The following is a 26,993-nucleotide window of genomic DNA, read 5'->3' as shown; positions in this document are numbered from 1 at the left end:
TTCCTCCTGGAATGGCCTTCCCCTGTCTGACTCTTATCTTAAACTGCTGAAATTCCACACAAGTGCCCCAAGCCTCTTCTCACACATGGAGCTGGGGCTTTAGCTGGCTTTCATGGTCATGATCACATCTTACCCTCTGGTAGAGCGACAATTCCTATCCATTTTTCTCTTCCTTAAAAATCCAATTTTTAAGTTTCTTGAGTGCACAGTTCAACCCTTATTTATTTTTCTATCAATGGCAGACCCTGAGATAACAAGAGATAACACACTGTGTACACATGAGTTAATAAACCTTTGTTGGATAAGGAAGAAAAATAGGAGCTTTATTTGACTAACGTTATGTTTTCCTGTCACCAAAGTTCAAAGCTTATGCCTTGTGGTATTTTCCACTTGGCATTTCTTCATGGCAAAGCCTATCCTACACTGGCTAACATCTATAATTATTTTAAATAGTCATTTTGCAATTTTTCTCAATTTTGTCAATTGCCTACTCACTGTGATACAGACGATGGGATAGCCAGACACAGGTCCAGCACTATCTTTAGCTCTGGAAGTGTCATCATACATCAGTAACGACACAATTTGAGGAACAGAAGGAAAAGTGACGTCTGCCATGCTGTTCATTTCTTCTATATACACAATGGCTTTGGTGACCTACAGGGAAAAGATAATTACCTTTGATTATTAAAATATTTGGCTCTAGGAGCTTCTATTGTACGGTACGATACCCATGATGCTTGGCACGTCCCTGGCGTCACAATGATGAGAACTGTCACACGCAGGGCCCCTGCAGAGTGACAGGCCCTATGTGGTTTGTTCTGGGTGATTCTGGCACCTTGGCCATATCTTCTGGCACCAGGGGAGGGTGCATGAGCCCAGGGAAGCCGGGGTTGGCCGGTGGTTCACGAGGTGTTTGGGTTCTATTTTTCCTCTCCAAATCGTGATGATCGCGGCTGAATCTGTCTTGGGTTGAGACATGGAAGACCCATGAAAGGGCCAATTAGTTGCTAGTGGGAAAAAAGCTGAGCGACAGGCTGAAATAAGGCAGATCCTAGGGGTCATATGACAGCATGGCCACGCTGACGCAGATGCCAGTGAAAAGCGAGGCTTTAAATGAGCAGAGACAAGAAGCACAGCCTGAAGCCCAGGCAGAGCGTGATGCCAGGACACCCTGCCGATAAATTTGCCTTAGCTCCTGAAGAACCTTCCGATATCTTATATATCACAGTTTCCAAATCTATATTCACCTGTGGATTTGTAAAAGAAGCTGTTGTCCCTTGAAGTGACCTGAATGAATCTCTGTTCCTTTCACCCCAAAGAGTTTAATGCAATGCTCCATAAAAATAGCAATAATCATTTTTAATGTGATCAAGGGTTATAAAAAATATATACGTGGGAAAGGTTTTCGGCCCATACTTCTTGAATTTTCAATATGACTTAAAAAAAAAAGCCAGGCACTGTAGCAGAAATACCATCAAGCAGGAAAGCTTATAAAATGATAACAAATACTGAAGGGAAGAAATCTGCCCAATTTGATTTTGTACTAATAGTAAATTAAATAATCAAAGAAACAGTAAATTTAAGCGTAGATATTAGAAACATTGGTCTGTGCCTAAAATTATTCAGTTGTAGAGATTAAGGTTCAAATGTCAACATTCTGTGGAAATTATGTGTATCTTGAAGAAAATTGGTCGGTGACACAATTTAAGTGAAATGAGCACAGAAAACCAGTATTAAGACCATAACATTTTGGTCGCTGAGGCTCCGGACATCCATTTGATAAAGCTAGGATGAGCGGAATTTTGAGGGACAGCAAACTGTGACGTGGATTAAAATGTACATTTTAATGAGCTGCAGCACCGAATTTACAGTCTTCTCTTTATGCGGAGATGATGCTCTCTTTCTGGAAATGAATCTCAAATTCAATGGCTGCCGACTGAAATGGAAAGGCTAAATGGGCAGACGTGGGGCTCAGTGACTGTAGTCTCTGAGTTTCTCTACACATGACTTTTCAAAAGAAGAGTAATAGGAGCAACATTTATTTCTGAGGTGAAAAGGGGATTATGCACATCTCCTTACACGAGGCTTGCACAAAATTCCATTAGTCTACTGTATACCATGTGAGGCTTATATGCATTTTCCCCGATTAAAGTGCAAGCCCTGAATTTGTATCCACATTCTCTTACCTGAGTCTCTGCAATCATGTTCTCATCGGGTTTTAGGTGAACAGTGAAGGCCTCTCTCATTTCTCTGATCCCATCGAAGATTACTTCAATGTTAACAAGATGCTGCGTTTCTCCCTCCTTAAACTCAATTTCTACAAATGCAGAATCACAGATTGAAGTCCTTTACACACGAATATGTGAAATTTTTGTCAAGCTTTTTTGACAGTGACTCACAATGAGGAAAAACACTTCACGCTGTGGCCCAGTGTCTGTGTGTGTGTGTGTGTGTGTGTGTGTGTGTGTGTGTATGAATAAAATGGAATCACAAGTTTGAAAACATCATTTATTTTTACTTCAGGTCTTGCACTTCAATGTTTTCCATTCTATTCAATTTCATCCAAATAAAATTCTAATCAGAAGCTACTATATTTGTTTGTTGGCCCACAGTCTGAAAAAACACAGAGTAATGGAACAGAAGATCACCAGTTCTAATACTGAGGCGTAACCAGAAAAACGGACTTCTTGGTTCCAGAATTTCTGAGCCAATAGGATCCAAGTTAAGTGACTAATTTTACAAATATTATGAACTGTGAACAGCACTTGCATTAAGTATGTATGGATTATATAAGGTGGATATAAAATTGTTCAGCTTTTTAATATTGTATCAAATTATATTTTAAGAAGACTTTTTTCTGTTGTTGGCGTTAATCTTGGAAACTTAGAAAATTCTTTTTGAGAGATGCGAATGGTATTCTTCCCCTCAATCCTGCCCTCACTAAAAACAAATTTGTTTCATTGTCATGAAAATGAAACCCAGTTATGAGAATCCTTTTCAAAAATTATTCATTTCAAAATTCTTAAAACGTTAAAAATTAATTGATTTTACTGAACTCAAGAGTCAGCAGCTACCCATATCATGAGACTTGGATAAACGACTTCGTTGGTTTTCCTGTACCTTTTGAGAAACTGGCTCAGAAGAGAAATAAAAAGTTTAATGCATATCATTCCAATTAGAGAAGATAGCAGATGCTGTTTCCGACGTAACTGAAGTTCAACCATTAGAACTCTAAATTACAAATCCTTTAAAGTGTGGCAAAGGAAAATGTGTCTCCAATGTGTTTCTTCTGCTACTTCTATTTTTTTAAAAATTATGAAAAAGATTGCTTTTCTTTAAAATTGAGTAAGCCAGATCCCTCTAAAATGAGTTCTGTTTCTATTTTTTTTTTCAACGTTTATTTATTTTTGGGACAGAGAGAGACAGAGCATGAACGGGGGAGGGGCAGAGAGAGAGGGAGACACAGAATCAGAAACAGGCTCCAGGCTCTGAGCCATCAGCCCAGAGCCTGACGCGGGGCTCGAACTCACGGACCGCGAGATCGTGACCTGGCTGAAGTCGGACGCTTAACCGACTGCGCCACCCAGGCGCCCCAAGTTCTGTTTCTATATATAGCCATCTTCCACATTAGCCTTAGCGTGCTCTTTGAGTCTATTAGTCTTGGGTTTCTCAGACCCTGAGAGAATTTAGGGTTCTTGTTCCGGAGGATGAAAAGATCTGATCATCTCTGGCCCATCAATTTGTTTGGTCTGACTCCTGTGACATTTCATTATAAAATTAGTTTTTGAAACCAAAAATATCTGGGGATTGCACAGAAAAATACAGATTTTTTTTTTTTTTTAAGTTCTTTTGCACTTTCCTGCTTGGCAAAAGTCAGCTGGCTATGATGGTGCCGGGTTTTCCCAGCAGGGAATGGACTTTATGGTTCAGTAACGCCTCCAACGTGTCATTTTCCCTCCTACGTCACTTGCTTCACTCTTTTCATCACTTGGTTTAGCCCTTATATAAGCAGTCAAGTTTTATAACCTCCAGAGCTACAGAAACCTAATTTCTAAGAAGTTAAAAACTTAAGTATTTCTTTTAAATATTTAAATGACTGTTTTCTCACCATACACTTGCTAGATGATAGGTAAGTTTCCTTGATGACTCAATTACTTTAGTCTTTATCTGTCACTTTTGACATTTTTAGCACAAAAAAAGTTTCAATTTTTCTTCTATATTTGTTATTTCTGTTTGTTCATTAGGGACTGGCCTCAATTTTGACCACAGGGGGAGAAATTAGAATATGGGTTAGAAGAGACGACATTTTAATCGGAAGCTTTAGAAACAGCATGTTTACAATGGGATAAAAGAGGCACAAGCTGATTCACTGATATTTAACCTTTTTCTGACTTCATAGGTCAGTTTACTACAGAGGTATAGTTTTATTTCTGCTTCAGCAAAAAAATTTGTTTTGTTTCCTTGAAAAACATTTTCTGTTAAAGGTCACATTCTCCATCTTTAGGAGGTGTTTCCTTTATGTAAAATCTGCTTATTTACAGAAAAAAGACTTATTTTAGATTTTTATAATTTTGTAGCTAACCAGTTTTTTTCTTCTCCTTTTGGGTTGTATGTGATTTATTTCAAATATAATATAATATAATATAATATATATTTAAAATATAAATATATCATTCTTTGCAAAGAGAAAATTCTGAGGATAACTTTGAAGCCTTACAGTAGTCAAACATTTACCATATATGCAAGGAAAATAAGCTTTTTGGTAGAGGATGCTTTTTTTTTTCCTATTGTCTTCATCAACTTTATTACTGACTCAGAAATCATTGTTCATCATTTTCCAACCTTCTTTTTTTTCACAAGTTAGGAGATCAAGGTGAATGCCTGATGCCGTATGATCAAGAACTAAAGATTGGGGACGCCCGGGTGGCTCAGTCGGTTAAGTGTCCGACTTCGGTTCAGGTCATGATCTCATGGCTCATGGGTTGGATCCTCGAATCTGGCTCTCTGCTGTCACAGCAGTGCTCCCTTGGATCCTCTGTCTCTTTCTCTGCCCCTTTCCCCCCACATCAAGAATAAATAAAAACATTAAAAAAAGAACTAAAGATTGTTGGTAGCAACAGGTAGGATACTAGAAACAATGTGGATAAGTAGAACTCCACATGATTCACAAACTTACCTTTGACAAAGAAATCAATTTATAGCTATTCTGTCAGCAAATAGCTATAAAAAGAGAGAGAAGAACTGATTTGTTTTAATTACTCATAAAAATAAATGGTGAAATGGTCCAAAAATTTGAAGAAAGAGAGGGCTGGATGAAAAGCATCCATTACGAAATCCTAAGGCCTGGAAAATTCATGGTCTCTTTGGTTGGTATTTCACCGGCCTTTTTCTGCCCTTCATTAACACAAAATTTTGTAGCTTGAAGTTTTAGATTGTTGGTGTTCTATAAACTAAAAAACTATCTCAGCTACCATGCATATTTTCATCGTACTAGAATATTCTAGAATCGAACTTATTTAGTATCTGATTATCATAATAAAGGTAACACCTATTAAAAGTAAAAGTAGACTTAGAACATAAAATCATTTGGTCTATTCACAACTTCCCTAAGTCCTCACACATAAACCCTGTAAGTCAAAAAGGAAAATTCTGGAACTAAATTCCACTGCCTTTGTTTTTCTGGAAGAGATTAATGTAAAGGGGTATGTCTATTTTTGTTTCAGTTGGGTATTTCTCTTCGTTTTCTCAAGGGCACCAGTGCCAATAAATAGTGTGAACACCACCCACCTGGAGGCAGGCCCTGGGAACGCCCGTACCTTCTGACACAGGGTGATAGTCTTCTCCAGAAGTGGCTGATCCATCCTTGGTGTGGACTCTCACGATGGAAACCTTCGAAGTATCTCCTTGGCGAATCACTGGAATTTTTATAACCACCGACTGTCCTGGTTCTTTGGGTTCACTGACACTAAATTTGGTTTCTCCAAATTTAATGATGGCCTCTAAAATTGTGAGAAATGTGGATAAATTAAAATGTAAGGGGAGTACTTTTTCTTCATTTCTAATGTTTCTTTCTACATGGGAAGAACTTAATTACTATTACACTCCTGGCATCTCTCCGTCCCCTCTCCAGTAATTATTGGTGAGTGGGTTAAGAGAAACTGAGTGTGTGAAGTCCAGTTCCTTCCTTGGGAATTAACCAGCCCCAGAGAGCATGTACTCTGGGTGGCCTCTATGTGCCATAAGTCTTACAGGAGTGGGTCTCTGAGAAAACTGATAATAAATTTTCTCGCTGAGGGAGAAACTGCTGGTCCAGGGCTATTTCTACCAGGTGGGAGGTATGAACATTCAAAATTCGGCATTATATATAAACCATATTCTCCAACATCAACTTTCAATTTTAATGGTTGATTTGGCTCCCCATTTGTCTTACTCTTTTTCCCTATTTCTCAATTGCTTTAAAACCTTAGTCAGAAAGAGGCGGGTGGTACCTGAGTAGCTCAGTCGGTTAACCATCTAACTCTTGATTTCAGCTCAAGTCATGATCTCATGGTTCCTGGGATCAAGCCCCGCATCAGGCTCTGTGCTGACAGAGTAGACCCTGCTTGCTTGGGATTCCCTCTCTCCCTCTCTCTCTCCCCCTATCCCGCTCATGCTCACTTTCTTCCTCTCCCTCAAAATAAGTAAATAAACATTAACAAAAAGCAAGAGGGGGTTATTTACTGAGCCACCAAAAATATCAACATAGAGGGATTTCAATTTCCAAATTACAGCTGAACACAAGAAATAACGTCTTACTATCAGCATCATCTTGGATCCTTATCAGAGTTTCATTTTGTTCCCCGACCGCAGCCCCGAAGGGGGAGTTGCTGTGTGGGGTGCCAAGAACCAGGCGGAGCTCCTCTACCTCCTCATAGAGTTTGTCGTCCATCAGCTCAAGGACACAAGGCTTTTCAGTCTCACCTGGCACAGTGATAACAACAGCACGTCAGTTACATCCCATCCCATCCCAATCCCATCCCAGGCCCTAAAGGACAGACACATGGGCTGCTAGAATACAAGCACCGCAAGGGCAAGGATGTTGCTTTTTTTCCCCGCTGTACTGACAGGGCGAAGAACAGTATCCGGCATGTCATAAGCCTCCAATAAATATTTGCTGAATGAATGATTAAATGTTTGAACATATGCAACGAGAGCTCCTACTTGCATGGGAAATTTCTTTAATGTCTGTTTTTAAGTTCTGTTGCTCATCTTAGAAAACAAGGATAATGAGCAAATACCAATTTTATGTATGAATTTCTTGCATCGCGATCAGGAAGTAAATTTAGCAGCCTTGTACCGGACAGTCAGAGTTAATGTGACCACAGTACTAGTTTCTAGTACAATTATGGGATCAAAGTGACCAAACATTTTGAGGCTCTGAATTCACATTGAACGTGTGACATCTGTTTCCTCTCCTTTCTATCATTTGAACCCTATCTCCCAGCAGTGGGAGATATCTATATAGCTGATATGCCCCTGGGTAAACAATACAGCACATCACTGGAAACTAATTAATAAATTAATACGACATGAAAAAGACATTCGTTCAATCTGTGACAGCCTACTCTGCCCTATTCACATGGTGCACGTAAAACCACGCCATAAGCTTGTGGACGTCAGGGACATGTATTTTCCTGGTACGTATTTCTCATCAAAAACTCGGCTTCCTCAAATTCCACAGAAAAATGTCAGGCCCAACCTTACCAGGGAGGAACGTGATGATGGAGCCATCAGTGTTTGGACGTTCCTCAAAGTCCGCCATCACCTGTGCAGACCCCTGGCGTGTGTAGCATCTCACTGAAGACCTGTAGTGAATGTCTCCATTCCTGTGGATCATTGCGACTATCTGCCCATCATTTTCATTGCCAATATACACCCGTTCTTTGAATTGCATCTTAGGCACTGCAAAAACAAATGGGCATCAGGATCAAAGTGGACAGAGATCTCCTTGAGGAAAACGGCATTTCAGAGAACCTGGCTTAGTGGCAAGAATAATGGAACGGAAGTGAGAACTGAATTCCAGTTTCCACGCAGTCACTTGACAATGTTTTGGCGTTAAGCAAATCACTTTAAATAAATGAAGTGTTTTGATTTCTCTTATCTGTGAAATTCTGCTCTGCCCATTCCATGGAGTAGGGAGATGCAGTGAAATGGTAAAAAAAAATAGACAAAACCAGAGACTTTGAGATATCTGTATTTATATATGTTGCTTAATCATGAGCTTTTCAGAATTACTGAAATTTCTGGGTAATTTCTGAATTATCTGTGAATAACACTCAATATTGTGTATATAATTACAAGCAGAGTTTACCCAGACTATGTGAGAATAGTTGATAATGAATATAGTATTATATATGTGTATGTGTGTGTGTGTGTGTATATATATATATATATATATATATATATATATATACTGTTTTTGATCCTGAATATTATGTATATATTTTAAGTGATACCTATGATGGGTGAATTAAACATAGGCCTCATTAACAATAGGCTACATTCTTCCAAGCAACGCCACGATCACCATGGTTGAAACTTATTCAAAACTCCCTCATGAGGATGTGTCAGAGAGCCTTACCATGTGTCCAGCAGCTGCACGACTTAGAACTATAGTTTTGGCACCTTATTAGGGAAGTTTCAAGTGTCTAGAGATGATAGAAGTCTTGTGTTGAGAAGTGGGAAAAGACCATTACATTCAAGGGTCTGTGCAACCCCATGTGGTTCCATCGAGATACTGATGACAATCTCACTTCGTTTTTTTAAATTTGGAAAGAAGGCTAAAAGTTTTCTTCTGAGACTACCTAATTTTAACAAAATGGTCAGAAGGAGAAAGGAAGACATGGTCAGATAGGGTATTGTTATGGGTCGAATTGCATCCCCTCCAAATTCGTAGGTTGAAGTCCTATAACCCACAATCTGAAAATGTGACTTTCTTTGAGGATATGGTCTTTACAGAGGTAATCAAGTAAAAATTAGGTCGTGAGAATGGATTCTAATTGACTAGAATTGGTGTCTTTATAAGCAGGGGAAATTTAGACACAGTGACATACATAGAAGATAATGTAAAGGCACATAAGGACAAAATGGGTATCTATAAGCCAAAGAAGAGGCATGGAACAGATTCTTCCCACACAGCCCTCAGAACAAACCAACCTTGCCGACATCTTGATTTTGGATTTCTAGCCTCCAGAACTGTGAGACAAGAAATTGTGGAGTCTATACTACTTTCTTATGGCCGCCCTAGCAGACTTCCACAGGTATGCGAACCCCAGTTCATCATTTTACTTAACATGTATATAAACTCTAGCCTATCATTTTACTCATCATTGTCAATTAATAAACACTCACAATCTGAGACAGAATCATTTATGGACACTGTGGCTTTGCTGGGCTCGCCAAGGGCAGCGTTCATTGGCATACGAAGCACCAGTTCAAATTTCTCAATTCCTTCCAGCACTGGTTGCCCGAGATCGTCCAGGATGGTAACACGAACAGTCTGCATGTTGACTCCAGGTGCAAAATCTAAATTACGGCTGATTCCCACATAGTCGGTTCCAGCTATACGAGTAACAAAAGAATGATTCAGTCAGGGACTGACTAAATTAAACAAGATTATGAGATGCAAATTATGTAGACCTATTTGTGATTCTTTAAAAAAATATATAGACCAGTATTACATTGCAAAATGTACATTTAATGAAATGCAAAAGGTTAGTATCATATAGGTTTTTGAGATAGTAGAACAAAGACCAGGTTCTGAACTTTATTTTCTTTATGTCTAATGAGCTATTTTAGCTTTGGTTACATAATTCTTCTGTTTTTATTTTAGAATTCTCGAATAGAGCTAATAAAATTCAGGTCTGAGTTAATCAGCACATCAATCATATATATGATTATCGTAAAATTACCTATGAAATACATACATTTAAAGTTTGTTAACATCAGCTAAATATCTATATTTATTTTCCAAGGCTACAAGAAAATATCCTACTTAGGTGTGTTTGTCTGTTGGTTAAAGCAACATGTCAGATATAAGCTTTTGTCCCTCTCACTCTACCCATACTCACCCCAGGAAAAGAGAGAAGCCAGCTTTTATTCTCAAAAACATATCTGGTCTTTGGCTTATTATTTTTCAGACCATGGGGTGCAAACCTAGTGTCAACACCTCAATTTATGTCTAAAATAGTTACAAACAAAACTGTCCGTCAATCTTTAGGGAATTCATAAAGGCTGAGAGTGGGTGACAAGGTTTCCATATTATTGCTTCTTTGTTTTCATACCTTCTGTTCTCCTAACCCTCATTTTATATTCTCTCTACCTCTGAATATGCAACTGTGAGTGTATATGCCCTTAATTCATTTTTTTGAAATCTCTATCCAAATGTCCTTGTGGTTCTTCCAGTATTTTTCTTTTCCTCTGCTTCATCTTTAATTTTCATCTTTCTCCGATTTGAATTTTTTCTTAAAAAGTGATGAATTCAGGGAATCAAATACTTACTGGACACTGACTACATGCAAAGTATTATGCTGTTTCCACTACATTAAAAAGGTTAAAACTTCAGTGTGACTTTTAAAATGATATGGCCCCTGCTTGCTTTGTGGGATGAGTGTGTGATGCGTGCGTGATGTACGTGTGTGTGTGTGCACACGAGAAAGACAGAGTGTGTATTGTTGGCAACTTAGAAGAAGAAACAAAGGACATTCCTAATCCTATGCTTACCCGAAACTTTATGATCAACTCTTTGGAGATGTACATTCCAGAATAAAAGTAAGCATGGACCAGGTAGGGTAGCTTATATACTGAAGCATGGAAAAGCTTTCGGATCTGAAGTATTTATGGGGACATCTGGTTAAAAGGAGGAGGGAACCAGGTCGGAGATGCACATCTTCAAGATACTTACCCTTCATTAGATTTCTGTGAGAGTGGCTGGCAAGATCATTCTTGTGCACACTGATGCCGTAATATGCAATGATGTTAGATTTGCAAAGTGTAAATCTAATGAATTAGAATCTAATGAATTAGAGAACCAATTCATGCAAAGAAGGCATTAGAATTTAGAGTCTTTGAGTTCTGTGTTTGTAACGAAGCCTCTGATTTGTGGCTTTAAAATATTTTTTTAAATGTTTATTTATTTTTTGAGAGAGAGAGAGAGAGAGAGAGAGAGAGAGAGACAGAGTGTGAGCAAGGGAGAGTCAGAGAGAGACAGAGACACAGACTCTGAAGCAGGATCCAGGTTCTGAGCTGTCAGCACAGAGCCTGACGCGGGGCTCGAATCCACGAACTGTGAGGTCATGACCTGAGCTGAAGTAGGATGCTTAACGGACTGAGCCACCCAGGCACCCCTGATTTGTGGCTTTTAAATGTATTTTCTCACAGTAATAAAGAGAGCCTAGACTTATCTCCAAATAATAATAATTTCAGAAAAAGTTCCATTCATCCAGACTGCTTTAGGAGGAATGCAGTATTTTAGCTTTAAAGTCTTTTGCTTCATGGTGAGTTGAATACTGTAGAGCAATCGAAAGAGCTGCCATAGGAAACTGCTCACCATCAGCAGAGGGGGGATCTGTTTTCCGAGACCTCACGGTGACACTGGAAGGCTTGGACAGGTCTGTGCCCGTCCTCCACACCCGCACTTCCACGTAGCCGGCGCTCTCGTCCACGGAGTACTCGACATCGCCGAAATAGAAGACGGGTTCTGTTAAGAATGAGGCAGTGCCCTTTGGATTATTTGTATTTTTTCCATATCAATCCTTACCGACAGAATTCCAGACAAGAGAAAGCTTTATTGAACTGACTCCCTTAGATCAGATTTTCTCCTTTCGGTAAGAGAACATCTCTTTAATCTGTTGATTTATATCGTTTTCAGGGCGAAAAGCCTTTGTTGAAAAAGAAAAAAAAAATTATGGTTAAGTGCCTAATGGAACGTTCTCATCCTGAGGCTCGAATTACTTTGTCCCCCATATGTGGGATTATAAGTGGCTTCTAAATGTATTTCCTGGAAGGTCAGCTGGTAAAATAACCCCCAAATGAAACAAAACACATGGGCTGAATTGTTGTAAGTTTGGTTAGACGGCTCATTGTATCATCTTTTCCCAAGCCTTCAGCCCGGAGACTAGTTGCATTATGACATTTTCTGGTCCGTTACATTTGGTCATAATCTGGTGTAACTGGGTCTATCATGACTACTGCAGAGTTAGCACGTACTGGCATAATTGGACTAAATATATATGATTACCCACCCTGAAGACTTCAGGAAGACCACTATAGGTTACCTATAACTCTGTAGGTAGAGTGGGGTGCCCTAAGCCAGCTGAAGTTCCACTAGAAAAATAATCTCATACCAAGGTATTAGTCTTAAACATGTATGAAAATGATGTGACTTAGGTCATTAAGGTAAGACGCATGCTCTGAAGACTGTATTTTTCTCTGGTTTTGGTGATGAATTGATCTAATCATCATTCTCTGTGTGATTCTGCTTGTGACCAACAGTTTACCTTGCGAGACAGCTGACACAAGTCTGAGGAACAGCGAGAGATAGCTGAATAATGAAGAACACTGAGAGGTCATTTGTGTTCTGACTTGTAAAAAAACTTACTTTGAAATATTTATAGGTCATAGGAAGGTACAGAAATTATAGGGTATATACTTACTCACTGTGAGCTTATTTTAGAATCAAACTTTGACAAAGATAAATGAATTGAGTGTAGACACAGAATAGTAAGATTTGAGACATTTTAGTCATTTGTGTCTGGTTTTATAAGACTCAAAAGGACTGAGTCTAGAAGGTCATAGGGCTCATCAGTGTTCCTTAAAAACAAGACCATTAAAGAGCTGACCGCTTGGGGCGCCTGGGTGGCGCAGTCGGTTAAGCGTCCGACTTCAGCCAGGTCACGATCTTGCGGTCCGTGAGTTCGAGCCCCACGTCAGGCTCTGGGCTGATGGCTCAGAGCCTGGAGCCTGTTTCCGATTCTGTGTCTCCCTCTCTCTCTGCCCCTCCCCCGTTCATGCTCTGTCTCTCTCTGTCCCAAAAATAAATAAACGTTGAAAAAAAAAATTAAAAAAAAAAAAAGAGCTGACCGCCATGTTTCTGAGCATCTAACTGAATTACTAAACACCCAATAATCAAGCAAAACCCTACAATCATGGCTTACAGTCAAAGGAAATCCATTTTGTGCCCTGTTTAACTTGAGCATAAATTCTTTATTTCTCTGACCCAAATAAATTACCTTTGTTAAAACCAGAAAATAATGTTTTTCTTTGTTTCTTCATGTGGGGGGAGGGGCATACTTATCCAAGTTCCCCTGAACTTTTGGATAATACAAAACCAGCCTTAGATATTTTGTTTGCATATTTTGGTTCAGGGGGTGATACATCTGCCCAGGGCATACTTTACCTCCTTCTCATCCTTCTACAACTTGGATGGTGTTAGGACAAGTGAGTGTGTGTGTACATGCAGGTGTTATCTTATTAACCTCAGTCAAGGCAGACCTCAAATACAAGCCAATAAATTCCTTACATTTCTCACACCTAAGTAGGGGCCAAAGGTGAAGACAGTCTGAAAATGCTTATTCTGACCGAACGGCCAAACCAGGCACATCTGTGTTTGTATGTATGTTTTATGGAGGTCTGATCATCCGTATCCAATGTGATCCCTCGGTCTCACATGGCTGGCAAACCATATCATCATACAAACTAGGTTTCCAAGTTAAGGGAGAGAGTTGTGAAATGCAGTGGGGGAGGGGGGTGTTCCTATTAAATAACAGCATCTCTCAGCTTCCATCCCCCTCTTCCTCATGGATATTGACTAGAAGTGGAACAGATTAAATCATGTGAGGGAGTCTGACTGTTAAACACAAAATGGGCTACATATCAGAGACAAACTGGTGTTCTGCATGTGTGTGTTCAGACTCATTTCATCTACAATATGTTGTTATATGACGGTTTAATGCAGAGTTCATATAAGGAAAAACTGAATGAGTCCTATGTAGCACTCTGAAAATTATCCAACTTGTCGATCAGAGTGAAGATTAATGATAACAGTTACCCTATTAGAAAACGAATCACATGTCTGACACATATGTTTTACAGGCATGTGTGTGTGGTGTGTGTGTGGCAGAGAGGCAGAGAAGAGAAGGGATGGGAGGTCCTGGTCCATGCAACAAGCAATAAATAATATGATTTATGTGAACGGTACAAACCATATTATCACAATTGCTTATCGTACAGTACAGTGTTCCTTCCAGCAGGAAGAAATTGGGCAAATGGAAAAAGGTTTTAACCTTAAATCTCACAATTTTACTACAGTAGCCAACAGAAGGCATTAGAAAAGGTATTTATTTCCTTAAAATTAGTTTTGTGAAAATCAGTAGATTTATTTATGTGATTTCTTTCCCTCTCTGTGCTTCACTGATGATAATTGGAAAACGGATCTATTAATCAATTGTAATCATTGCAGTTAAAGTATAAAGTGATTAATACAATAAGCTTATAACACATTCAATAGTTTTTATAAGAAAAAACTCTTGTGAACTGCTTAGTTTCTTAGGATATGAATAAAAATGAGTGGCTAGACATTACTACCTCTCTACCTTTTCACTGTAGTTGGATGAGAACTGAAAAGAATAATTGTTATTGCTATTTCAAGTTCTCAATACCTTGTAAAAAACTTCTACAATTTAAATATTGTTTATAACTGTTACCATTTGGACCGAATCTCATATACTAATAAAGGAGTTAAAAAATCCTTCAAGCAGTGAGTTGAGTTATAATCACTCAAGATAAATGGCAAGATGTTCCTGGAACATTTTAATGCATAGATAATAAGCAAGAAAAAGGATGCAAAGAATCAACAAATGAAGGTTGTCAACAGCTGAAGGATACCTACGCAAAATCCAGAAGAAGTGCTTGTCCTGGAAAATTACTATCATTTATAAGTAAGATTTTAACTCCCTTATCTTTGGCATGTTTTGTTTGCATGTTTTATTTCTAGGAGCTTGGTTTCCCTCAAAAGTTAACTGCAAGGGGGCACTTGGGTGGCTCAGTTGATTAAGCATCCAACTCTTGGTTTCGGCTCAGGTCATGACCTCATGGTTTCATGAGTTCAAGCCCCACATCGGGCTCAGTGCTGACAGTGCAGAGCCTGCTTGAGATTCTCTCTCTCTCTCTCTCTCTCTCTCTCTCTCTCTCTGCCCCTCCCCTGTTCACACTGTCTCTGTTTCTCTTAAAAATAAATAAACTTAAAAAAAAAGGTTAACTGCAGATCTTTGTCTATTAGTTTGGTAAAGGCCCACGTTATGTCTACACGTACTATAGAAAAGCCTATGTATTCTGTAATCAGATCTTAAATAGACACTGTGCTGAGTAGGTCATAGTCTTAATGGAAAAAACAGTGAGTGGCTGACATTATTACCTGGAATGAGAGAATAATCAAATAAAGCCACATATCCGACAGCCCACGCGCCAAAATATAAAACAATTATTCCCCATCAGTCCAGCACCCACAGGTGACCCTCCAGAATACATATTTATTCCCTCTCCAGTGAAAGGTAAGTTATTATCCAAATAGTGTGTGAGCAGTGCAAGGGAGGTTTTAAATTGGTCTAGTGAAATAGTGTGAAATTTATAAAGGAAGTGAAACCATTCTCCGTATCCTTTGTGGTGTTATGTTTTTAAATAAAAGGGCACAGATGAAGGTATTGAAGATCACAGAAGAGTCTATTTTAGCTCACCAAACAATAACATGCTCGTGAAAAATTTATCTTAAAAAAAATTAACACGCTTTTCAGGGTTGGGGATACTTTTGTCACGAACAGCACAGATAGGATCACGTCTGTTTCTTACAAAAGTAGTTGATGAGGAGGCCTGGCAAGCCAGCCAACAGAGACAAAGGGAAAATAACTCAGGTTCTTCCCCACAGGGAAAAAGTAAACTTTTTTTTTTTTTTTTTTTTTTTTTTTTTTGCTAAGTCTGTGGTATCTAGATTGATGTTTACAATTACATTGTGTCTCACGAGATGAAAGAAATAGGTGCCAGTAGTAATTGCTATCTGGGGCCAAACCTTATTTACTCACGTGTACATGGACCCATGTCAAGTGAGCTTTGTAGTTCTAACCAACATGTTTGCTCAGAACTGAACAAAACAAACGCTTTCATGCTGTCTTTTGGTTGAGTGGTGAAAACAATACAAAGAAACCTCCCCAAACTGTTTCCAACTCGGGTCTCTCTCTTCTGAGTTCTGGACCCTGACAACTGGCTGCCTCAACCTGCACTCAACCCCGTGCACCTCAAGGCAAGCTTCTGAACAGTCAGCAGAGTCACCTCCACTGCCTGCTCGTGGTTTCTCTTGGTCTCAGGTGCCACTTCCCCAGATTCCGCCAGCCCAGCTGCCATTTTAATTTCCCCAACAGCCACTTAACCAGGCTCTTAACCAAAAAGGTCATCCCTCAGAGCAGATTTCACCATGGTAAGCCAGCTACAGAAAATCTGTCACTAGTCACTACTCTTTGCTACACTACCCTCATAGTTTTGCACATTTCTTTTCTCCCTCCTCATGGGGATAACCTCTGCTCCTTTCAGGCTTCTGCTTAGAAGTTACTTGTGCTGGGAAGCATCCTGTCTTCGCCATCAAATCCCCCACTCTCTCCACAGTTGACGTCTGTCTCTGAGTTCTCCAAGGGGAAGAATTAAGCCTCCTTTATTCACTGGCATTTCTCCAACACTTAATGTTATCAATGCTTGGCAGTAGGTGCTCAACCAACATTTGTATAGAGTGAATGAACATCAGTAAAATTGGATTATTGGTTTTCAGACCAAATGAATCAATACATCTTTGTGGTGGGTCAGTGAGAAGACTACATTTCTAGCACCAGGTGAGTGGGAGGTTTAAAAAGCCTCTGAAGAAGGAGCAAGTGGTGGTCTTTGCAGTAAAATGACTTGGTTAGGGCCACCTTTTAGATCTGGAGGAAGTCCAAGGGGAAAGGAAACTGAGTCACAATGAACACACAGAGAAGGTAAAGAGAATTCCCATTTACTCCCTGACTGGCCCCTTCCCATATTGCACCAGTGTTTTTAAAAACCCTTACAGTTGCCAGCCATATGCATCTTGTTTTAGCTCTTTTCAGTGTCTTTAACAAATAATGACTATTTGTTGAATATCCCACTAATTGGTTTGAATTCAATATCTTCATCCTCACAATCACCCTATGTGGTATGTACTGTACTTGTCTTGTTTTCACAGGTAAGGAAACTAAGGATTAAGGAGATTAAGAGACTTGTCCAAAGTCACACAAGAAGGAAATGGTGGATGCCTAGACAAAGCCTAAGCTCTGAACTAACTTAACTAAGGAAGACAGGAGTCATAAATACAAGAGGTTTTCAAGCACCGAATGATGTATGGAGGTGTTGGATCACTATACTGTACCCCTGAAACTAATATAATACCCTGTATTAAGTATACTGGGATAAAAAAAAAAGGCTTTCATAAGATTTTGAGGGATAAGATTTTTACCAAGCAATTCACTATATGGAGTTTATCATACAGAAATACTAACGTAAGTGTGTAGAGATTCCTATGCAAGAATGTTTATTGTACTCCATTTGTATCAGGGTGCAATTGGAAACAATTCTCAAATCTATCAGAAGTGGACTGATTAAATAAATTATAGTTCATTTGTAAAATGAAATACCAGGCTATGAAGGTGATTTTACGTTCTTTCTTAAAAAATTTTTTCTTTTAGGTAAAAAAGCTAGTGGAGACATTTACATCTGCTTAAAGGCAGCTTTGTGATTTTGTATCTTATATTCTCTAATCTAGCAGTAATGATAGATTAAAAATGAAAGGTAATATGCCATTTCTTTTTGGTAGCTTTGAAGATTTTCCCCTTTATTGTTAGCATACTCGATAAGGAAAAGGAGCGCTGTGCTCAAACAAGATAAACATCTCTGTGAACTAAAAAGGTAACAGAACATCACAGTGGTGAGTGGGGCCAAAGTGAACGGTTCTGCTCGTCTCTGAAGTCTGGAGACAGGCTGTAAATCTACATTTGAGTCATAGAAACCGAGCGAAAACATAATTCAAAAGTGAGGGCAAAATATAGGTATTTCTTAGGCAACCAAGATGAAGAGGTTTTACTCCTTTATAGATGCATGCTGAGACATTGCTAAAAGCACACAAGAAAATAAATAAATTCAAAGGAAGAAACTTACAAGCAAGAACCAACAAAATATGTCGGTAAATCCTGCTATTAATTACAGGCATGAATAATAATCATACCTTACATTCTTCTATAGCAATATTAACTAAAGTCCAAATATGATTTAAAGCAAAATCATTAATAAAAGAGGAACTCTGTATATGAAAAGACAGTTCACCAAGATTATATAATAATTTCAAATTTGTATTGAAATACATAAAGCAAAAATTGACAGGATTACAGGAAAACATTGACTAATCTACAATTATAGAGGGTTCTTTAATTGCACAACTCAGAAAATGATAGATGAGTCAGAAAAATTTGTAGAAATATCGAAAAAAAATCACAATGTAATCTTTGCCTAATGTATATATGTATCCCTGCTCCCTAAAACAAAAGATCAGTATCCAAAATAAATTAAAACTCCCATAAATCTATAACAAAAATTCTAATAGCAAATGGAAATACTGGATTATATATAAACATATATACATATATGTGTGTGTGTATATTAGACTTTTTATATACACACACACACACATATATATTATAAAGTTATATAAACATTTAAGTCTCAGAAGAGGAAACTTCCGTTGTCATAATGCAAGTAACCTTAAAATGGGACATTATTTAATACTCGTAAGGTTAGCAAAACCTAAACAGTTCAACAGGATGAGAAAACAGACATTGTCAGATACTGCTGGTGGGAGTACAAATAGATTCAATCACTTTAGAGAGATTTCGCAACATCTCGTAAAATGGAAATTGTACATCCAGCATGAGCCATCAATTCTACCGTTTGGTAAATATCCTACAAAAATTCTGCACATGGATACATAGAAACATTTGCAAGTATGTTTAATGCAACATTATTCATACTTAAAAAACAAGGGGAAAACCCAAATGTCCCTGAGTAAAGGAGTGGATAATTAAAACTCATGTAAATGGAATGACTAAGTTGTATGCCTGAAACTAAGGTAACATTGTATATCAACCATACTAAAACAAAACAAAACAAAACAAAACAAAACAAAACAAAACAAAACAAAAACCAAGAAGCCCAAACCTCATCTAAATGCATCAAAGTAGCAGATCTTGAAAAGACTGTGCGAATTAAAACAACAACAACAAAACAACAACAACAAAGTTGTAAGATATGCAAACCCAATTCATGATCGTTGCTGCTTTGGGAGGCAATGGTAATTGAAGACCAGAGGGGTCTTCCATTTTATGAAAAGTGTTTGATTCCTTTAAAAGATCTGAAGCAACTATGAAAAACGGTAGCCATTAGTTTTAGACAGAGTGCATGTTATGTTGTATTATTTTTTACATTTCTGTAATAAAAAGTCTTACATGGTAGATATAGAATGGTATGCGTAACACGATTCATCTTATTAAAATGTATGTGTGTATTGTTAATGCACAGAAAAACAAGAAAGAATATACGTCAAGCTGCTAACTGGTTATTTCCTAAGGATGGGATTATGAGGAAATCTGACGTCCTTTGCTATACATTTCTTTGTTCTTTTTTTTTAATGTTTATTTATTTTTGAGAGACAGAGAGAGATAGAGTGTGAATGGATGAGGAGCAGAGAAAGACGGAGACACAGAATCCGAAGCAGGCTCCAGTCTCTGAGCTGTCAGCATAGAGCCCGACGTGGGGCTCAAATCCACGGACCACGAGATCATGACCTGAGCAGAAGTCAGATGCTTAACGGATTGAGCCACCCAGGTGCCCCTGCTATACATTTCTTACATACATTAATTTATAGTACACCTTTTATTTTTTTCAAGTTGCATCCATTATTTTGTAAATAAGAAAAGCAAGGAGGAGAAAAAACCTGATGAACTTTCTCCTATAAATAACATTTTCAAAAAATTAGTTTTAAATAATTTTGTACTTTTCTGTACAAAAAGTACTTTCTGTACTTTTCTTTCAAGAAATACTTTCAATATATAAACATAAATTCTTAAGAATGACCTCATATCTAGTCTTTAAAAAGCATTTTCAAAATTCTTGTTGAAAAATAAAGTTCAAATGTGTATTTAAGGGGAAAGCTTAGGAGTATGTATCAGTTTAAAGGCATGTTTTGACATTTCTTTTTCTTGCCAACTATAATTTTCTCAGAGAGAATAAAGAAAAGTCAGTACATGTCTAGAATGTTGATAATTTAAGGATTGAATCTTCCCAAGATTTCAGCTGAGAATACATGGTGAGCCTTTTTCTAAAATGATAATGTTTTCAGAGATTTTACTGACAATCTAGTTTCACTCCAAAACTCTGATTTTGTCTTTTCCAGGGTCTATATAAGTTTAAAATAAAATTTAAGTGTTATGGTCATCTGAGTTTTCCACCATCTAGTAGCATTTGAAAAAGTCTTCCTGAATGTCCTTTACTTAACAAATATTGTTGAGCATCCTGCCTTCTAGCAGAGTGGTTTTTTTGGGTAACTTTTTATTTTTGTTTCTATTCTAAATGATATATTGCATAAACAGAAAGGGGAAGGAAAACTGGTCATGACCCACTAATTGATTTCTCAACTCAAGGGGTTGCAATTTACAATGTCCTAAACACTCCTCTTTATGCGTGGCAATGTTTCCTAAAGGTGGTCACAAATCTGTATTGCAAGGCCCTAGCTGCAGGTGAGGGGGGGGGGTGCGGTTTAAATGTAAATTCTGGGGGTCTCACCTTAAATTGACAAAATCAAAATCTCAAAAAGTTTAAACTGTCCTAGGTGAACTGCATGCATATTCCAGTCTGAGAAACTCAGTCAGGAGGATGGTGGGTGGCATTGCGGGGGTGGTGAGGGGTGCAGCAACTGTACCAGGAGACAGGAGCTGTGGTTCAGAGGTTCTCGAAGGTGTGCTGGAGGCAGCAGGACAGCACCCCCAAGAAGACAAAGGTGAGCGTGTGGGCTGAGTAGGTGTTGACAGCAGCGAAAAGGAAGGACGTCTCAGAAGGATGAGGAGGAAGAAAAACCTGAGCATGCGTGGTGGGTTAAACAGAGGTGTGGCTCAAGTATATGGAGTTCCCGAGAGAGCAAATGATGAGGGCCAAGGCTGAGGTCAGAGCCGGTGGTGGCTGTGCCACATTCTTGCATGACAGGCCAAGAACTATGGAAAACGGGCAGCCCCTGATCATTTGCAAGCGGAAGCAACACAGTCAGAACATGATTTGCAAAAGGGACCCCAGTGGATTGAGGGCAGCAGGGAGATGATAGAGGCTGGAGAACAGTTAAGAAACTACAATGGAGGGAAGAGTTAGTGAGGTCTGAAAGTGGGGAAATGGAGAATTCAGATTCAAGAAGGGCTTCAAAAATAGAGTGGCCATGCTCTGTGATCAGTCAAACGTGGCAGGCAGTAGGAAGTGGATGAGTAGGGCTATCTGGCTTGGTCAACAGGCCAGCTTTTAATTGTGAAGGGTATTCACGTCATTCACAATGCCTTTGCCAACCGATTGTTCTGTTATTCTCCCTACTTTCATTCGCTATCCTTCTCGACACTCTTGGATGCTACATTTCTTCAAAAACTATGTATCAGCGTGCTCCTATTCACGTCTGATCCTTCCTTTAGGGCAGATGAAAATTCCCAGTTATTTGTGGTGAAGAAGCCAGATGAGAGCATCCTCTAGATTTTCGCAGAGATAATATATTTAATTAAACCTAAAGTTATGAGTGCTAGGGTTATCAGAGGCTCTTGACAAACACTAATCATTATTTCCATTACATAATACAGATACTTCCTAATCATATGTATCTTGTGACATCTAAAACCGATGTAATCGTAAATACTAGACAACGAAATGATATCGATTACGTATGTGAAAAAGGATATTTAATTACAGCATATGTGTGATAGAAAAAGATCTGCCAACTACCTACATGTTCATCAATCAGGGGTTGTTAAGTATGTTATAGCCACACTGGGGAATACTACGTAGCCACTAAAAAGAATGGGCAGGTGTATATGGGCTGGCAGAAAAAGGTTTTTGCGATATATTGCTAGGTAAAATAAGTATATCATGAGATAATATGTATAATATGATCATGTAGTATTAACAAATATATATTATTTTCAATGTGTCCGAACTATTCTAAGTGCATATATACAGATTTCATTTAATCCTCTTAACTACCCCTCTGAGGTAAGTACCATTATCATCTCCACTGAGGAAGCTGAAGTCCAGACTTTTAAGACCAGCAGTCAGTAAGTGGAAAGGAAATCACACCATCTGCCTCTAGAATCTGTGCTACCTGCCACTCGGTATAGCAATAATTACTTCTAATCAAAGTGAAGATAAAATGCATGCATGTAAGTGTGCACATAAAAAATCCACACATCACACTTAAGTGACCTCAAGAAAGAGGTGTGGGTTTGGTGAGGGAGATGACCAGACTCTCACCATTTAGTTGATGTCCTTCTTTTTAGTACTCATGTAATAATTGTCTAATAAAAATACGAATACTGAACAAGGACTAATCTGCATAATGTACCTCCTTTAAACACAACCGCACAATATTGTTAAAGGAAAAATATTGATCAGAGAACAAAAAGTCTGTCCACTCCTTGTTAAAATCCTTAAAATATTTTTTACTCTTAAGAGGTTCTGGCCTCTTCACCAACTTGCTGTGGTATTTCAGTGCTGTGGATGAGTACACTCTCTAGGGAACTGGTCAGTTATTTCACCTTCAAAGAAACCATTATCTCGGAGTCCCCAGGCCCTGCAAAGTTATCTTTCCTTTCTTCTGTGTAACCTACGTCCGGTTGACAGCTGTCAAGCTGCCTCTGACTTTTCTCATACTGCACCATTCATGTTATGTTCAAATGACTCAGCCAGTCAATTCATCTCCCCCATTGGATCCTTCCAAAGGCAGAAATCATGTATTGTTCGTCTGTAAACTCCAACGGCAAGCATGGAGCCTGGCATATGAGGGGTCATCGAAAAATGTGTGGAGACCTAAGCTAAGACTCATCACTGCTTCTAGGGCTCGTAATCAAAAGTAATCATCTTGGCTCCAAAGCTCATCTTGTAAGTGAGGAGACACCGATTAATATTATAGTTAATGTCACAGTAATATTATAATTGCCATATTTATTGAGTGTCTGCCCCTGCAAGTCACATTAGAATGTCTGGAATCATGTTTCTTTTTTCTCTGCAAATCGTTAAGAAAGGTGAACATTGTTAGAATATTTTCTTTAAAGGCGTGTAGTGAGAATCTTCTTGAGTGACAAGAAAGGAACACAATATTCCATGTAAGAGAAAGCTAGGCTATTATAGATCAGTCTTCCTTAGTTGCAAGATAACTTTCTTCATAAAAAAATCATCATAGGAAGGGGGAAACAAAATGAAATATCATTTTATGCTTAAACTGTCCACAACTTAAAAATTGTTACTGCTCCAAAAACCACCGATAGGCATCCATGGACATTTTCGTTCCTACTGACTGACGTGAACTTTATAAGTGAGATTTCAGAATCGGAGGAGACTCTGACATGCAGGGTGATTTATGTGGGAATCCCAACAGCTGAAGGAAGAAAGATTATGACCAACAGAGTGTCGAACACAGTCTGTGTGAGGTCTCAGGAATAAAAGCATGTGGTTGACACTTGAGAAATAAATAATCTCGACCACAGACAGGCTCCACAATGGACACTTGGAACGTGCCTGCAGGCGGCAAAGGAAGGGCCTCCAGAATAAATAGCTACAACTACTCCATTTGAAGCCGAGGGGAATGTGCTCCTTTATTCTAAGAAGCCTTCTTCCTTGTCTCTCCTTGTGAGTGTTACCCAGAAGCAACTCTGCCTTTGCCCCATTGCTCCTAGTGTACTGCAGGAAAAGACGTCCTAAGAGTTTTCCATCCCTCTGTATCTTGGTGAGGAAGACACACACCAACCCCTTCCACAAGCCATGGTGCTGGTCTCCTTTTAGGCACTTCCGAAGGCCGGACACCGGGGAAGTCAGCCTCGCTGGTGCCTGGATTTCTGGTCTGCAGCCCAGTTGGGCCTGTGAGCAGTCACATCACTGAGCTCGCGGGCCTACGCACATTCTCTTGGTCCCTCTTGGGGACTGCTGTGTTTCTTGTCAATATGACGCTAGCTGGTGGCTATTCTCATTTAGCGTTCACACAACCTGTTCAGGCTTACTTCCCGAATTCTCTTTTGAGAAGAAAATAGTTGCTCCCTCTCAAGGAAAAATAGTTAGATCATTTTTGTCTTGCAAGTCGTCTGCAAACTAAGGACAAACCATAAACCAAGATGATAAAAATGTAGACATGATGATTTTTCATGTGACTTCTTATATTCAGATAAAACGTCTTCAGTAACATACATGACTCCTAAGGTAGCACCGTGTTTAAACCTTCAAACTTGTGTTTTGTTTTAATTTATAGAGAAGGAAGAACTATACTTTTTTTTTTTTTTTTTTAAGTATAGTTAAAAAATAAAGCCACCTCACATCCTAGGCTGTCTCTCCATATATCCTGAGTTAGGACTGAGGAACAGTCATGGCCGAAAGGTGTGATTTACGTGCTTAAAGGGTTGCTGAGGGACGGGGTCGGTAATGGAACTGGGCAGCTAAGTAAATGGCTTATATGGGGAAACTTAAAAGCCAATTCAAGGCTATTAGTGTTCAGATAAATACAGTGTCACTAAGAAGCTGTCGAACGTCTATACTCTTAACAGCTGACTATAAACTGGAGCACACAGTTGTCCAGAGCAATGGCTATGCCTCCTTGTGACCTTTAGGTGGGAGACTAACTTTGGTTATCAGAGAAGGACCTCAGAAAATTCAAGTGAACTACAAGGTTCATATTTTGTCCTTAAAATGTACAGATTTTGTTCTTGCTGTAGCATTTTATAAACACATGAAATGTATTTTTTTAAATAAATAGAGCTCTGTTCTTTTTTTGTCTTTTTTCCACCTTATAAAAAATAGTAAGTGATGTTAAGACTATTAAGAAAGGTAGCCCTGGTCAGCCTGCTGTCTCTAGGCATTTATCCTTTCATTTATTACATATTTATTGAACACCTCTTATGGCTGAGCACTGTGCTCCATGCTGGACATACTGATGGAGACACAGCCCTTGTCTTCAAGCAGTTTCTGGTCCAGTAGTTGAAACAGACAGTAAAAGCTGTCATGACAGTAACAATAATGGCAGCTGAACACAGTGGTGTTCTAAGCACTTTACATATACTAACTTATTTATTCTTCATAACAGGCCTAGAAAATAGGTGTTAATGTGAAGAAATTGGTGCTGAAAGGTGATATATCTTATAAGATATAAGAGCCAGGATTAGACACCAGGCAGTATGGCTTCCAAGCATATCCTGCCTCCATGAATAAAGCAGTTCTAATTGGTTGAACTGTGCTACCAGATTTTGCTAATGATTTATGGTACAGATGATATCTATCTCCTCGCTCTTTCTTCCCAACTTAAATGATCATGAATAATCTTTCCCTCAATGCTATCACACCTTAGTTCACAGCCACAAGCACCACTATTTGACCTGCAAGTTTTTCCTTTCTTCCCTTCCCTTGAATAGTAACTTGAAAGACTCTCCGTTATCTTTAACTTTTTCAGCTCCCATTCACATTGAAACTTATTGGTGCATGGTTTAATCCTCCAAAGCATCCAGAAATTCTCTCTCCAAGTTGACTGGTGCCCTTCTCTTTGCTAAATTCAACTGCATATGGCCAATCTGTGGTTTTTTTTTTTTTTTTTTTATCTCTGCAAACTTTAATGCTGGGGGATCATACTTGTCTTCCTGAATCTCTTTATCCTTTTTCTTCTGTAATACCACTCTCCTCTGGCTATTCTCCCATCTTTCCCCTGGTCCTTAATTGTGGGTGTTTCCTTTTAAAGGACAAAACTAAGAAAATGGCCATTAAGCACTCAGCGAATTACCCTCACACAGTTAAGTGCCAGCCGTGCTACTAAGTCATTATTCTTATTAGCAGTTGGATTTTGAGGCATCGTTGTGAGTTAGCCAGGTAATGTGTGAGCAGGTAGAGTGGGAGAGCATTCCGAGCGGAGGAAGCAGCACAGAGCTTCACACATTTAGGGACTGCAGACAAGTGGGCACGTATGGTACATCGCACAGGGCGAGGTGGCGGGGGAAGGAGAAAAACAGAAAGCAACGGCCAGGCCACACAGGACCTTGCGTGCCAAGCTGAGGGGTTGGAACCTTATCCCAGAAGCTGCCACTCGACAGGCGCTCGGTTTCAAGAAGGGGAAGGCAGCGATAAAATGCACGGTCAGGGGGTCTGGAGGATGGATAGGTTGGGGGTGGGCAAACCGGAAGCAGAGAGACTGGTTGACAGCCACTGCAGGAATCTGGGCAAAGTACGAAGCTGGCTGCACAGCTGGTGGCGGTTCTCATGGAAAAGAGAGTAAAGGTACAGTATTCAAGGATATAAAGGAGGCAGATCAGGAACGTGGGGTGGGGAGTGAGAGAAAGGAGTCTAGCGCTGATCACATTGCTTACCATGATTAGAAATACAGGAGAAAAGCCAGGTTAGAGCAAGAACTACCAGCCCTGCTCTATTTCATTTGTGTTTTCTTGATTTGCTTTCTTTCAGAAGCGAAGGCACTAGACCTATGGTAACTTGTGTGCCTCTAATACTTCCCCTTTACTGTCTAAAAAGAAAAAGGAGAAGATCCCAAGCATAAGTGAATTACTGAGTTTTCTGTAATTGTGACACAAGGGCTTGATGGAGTTTCCCTCTTCACAGAAGTGTCAAGGGATGCGATGTTTTGAACA

General features: G+C 39.1%; 1 protein-coding gene across 2 annotated transcripts in view; it reads right to left on the bottom strand.

Annotated features, from left to right (window-relative positions):
- The window catches only part of FREM2 (FRAS1 related extracellular matrix 2), a 166,919-nt gene that overhangs the window by 27,147 nt on the left and 112,779 nt on the right, over nt 1-26,993 (bottom strand). For both annotated transcript variants that reach the window (XM_040448280.1, XM_040448281.1), the window contains exons 7-13: nt 11,588-11,737; nt 9,391-9,600; nt 7,744-7,941; nt 6,796-6,960; nt 5,817-5,999; nt 2,187-2,317; nt 496-654 (exon numbers count right to left, since the gene is read on the bottom strand). In XM_040448280.1, the coding sequence (XP_040304214.1) occupies nt 496-654; nt 2,187-2,317; nt 5,817-5,999; nt 6,796-6,960; nt 7,744-7,941; nt 9,391-9,600; nt 11,588-11,737 (1,196 nt within the window). The remainder of the gene's footprint in view (nt 1-495; nt 655-2,186; nt 2,318-5,816; nt 6,000-6,795; nt 6,961-7,743; nt 7,942-9,390; nt 9,601-11,587; nt 11,738-26,993) is intronic.

The sequence above is a fragment of the Herpailurus yagouaroundi genome, unplaced genomic scaffold (genome assembly GCF_014898765.1).
Source record: "Herpailurus yagouaroundi ecotype Mexico unplaced genomic scaffold, PumYag 197, whole genome shotgun sequence".
Lineage (NCBI taxonomy): Eukaryota > Metazoa > Chordata > Mammalia > Carnivora > Felidae > Herpailurus > Herpailurus yagouaroundi.
This window is presented reverse-complemented; position numbering and strand designations above follow the sequence as displayed.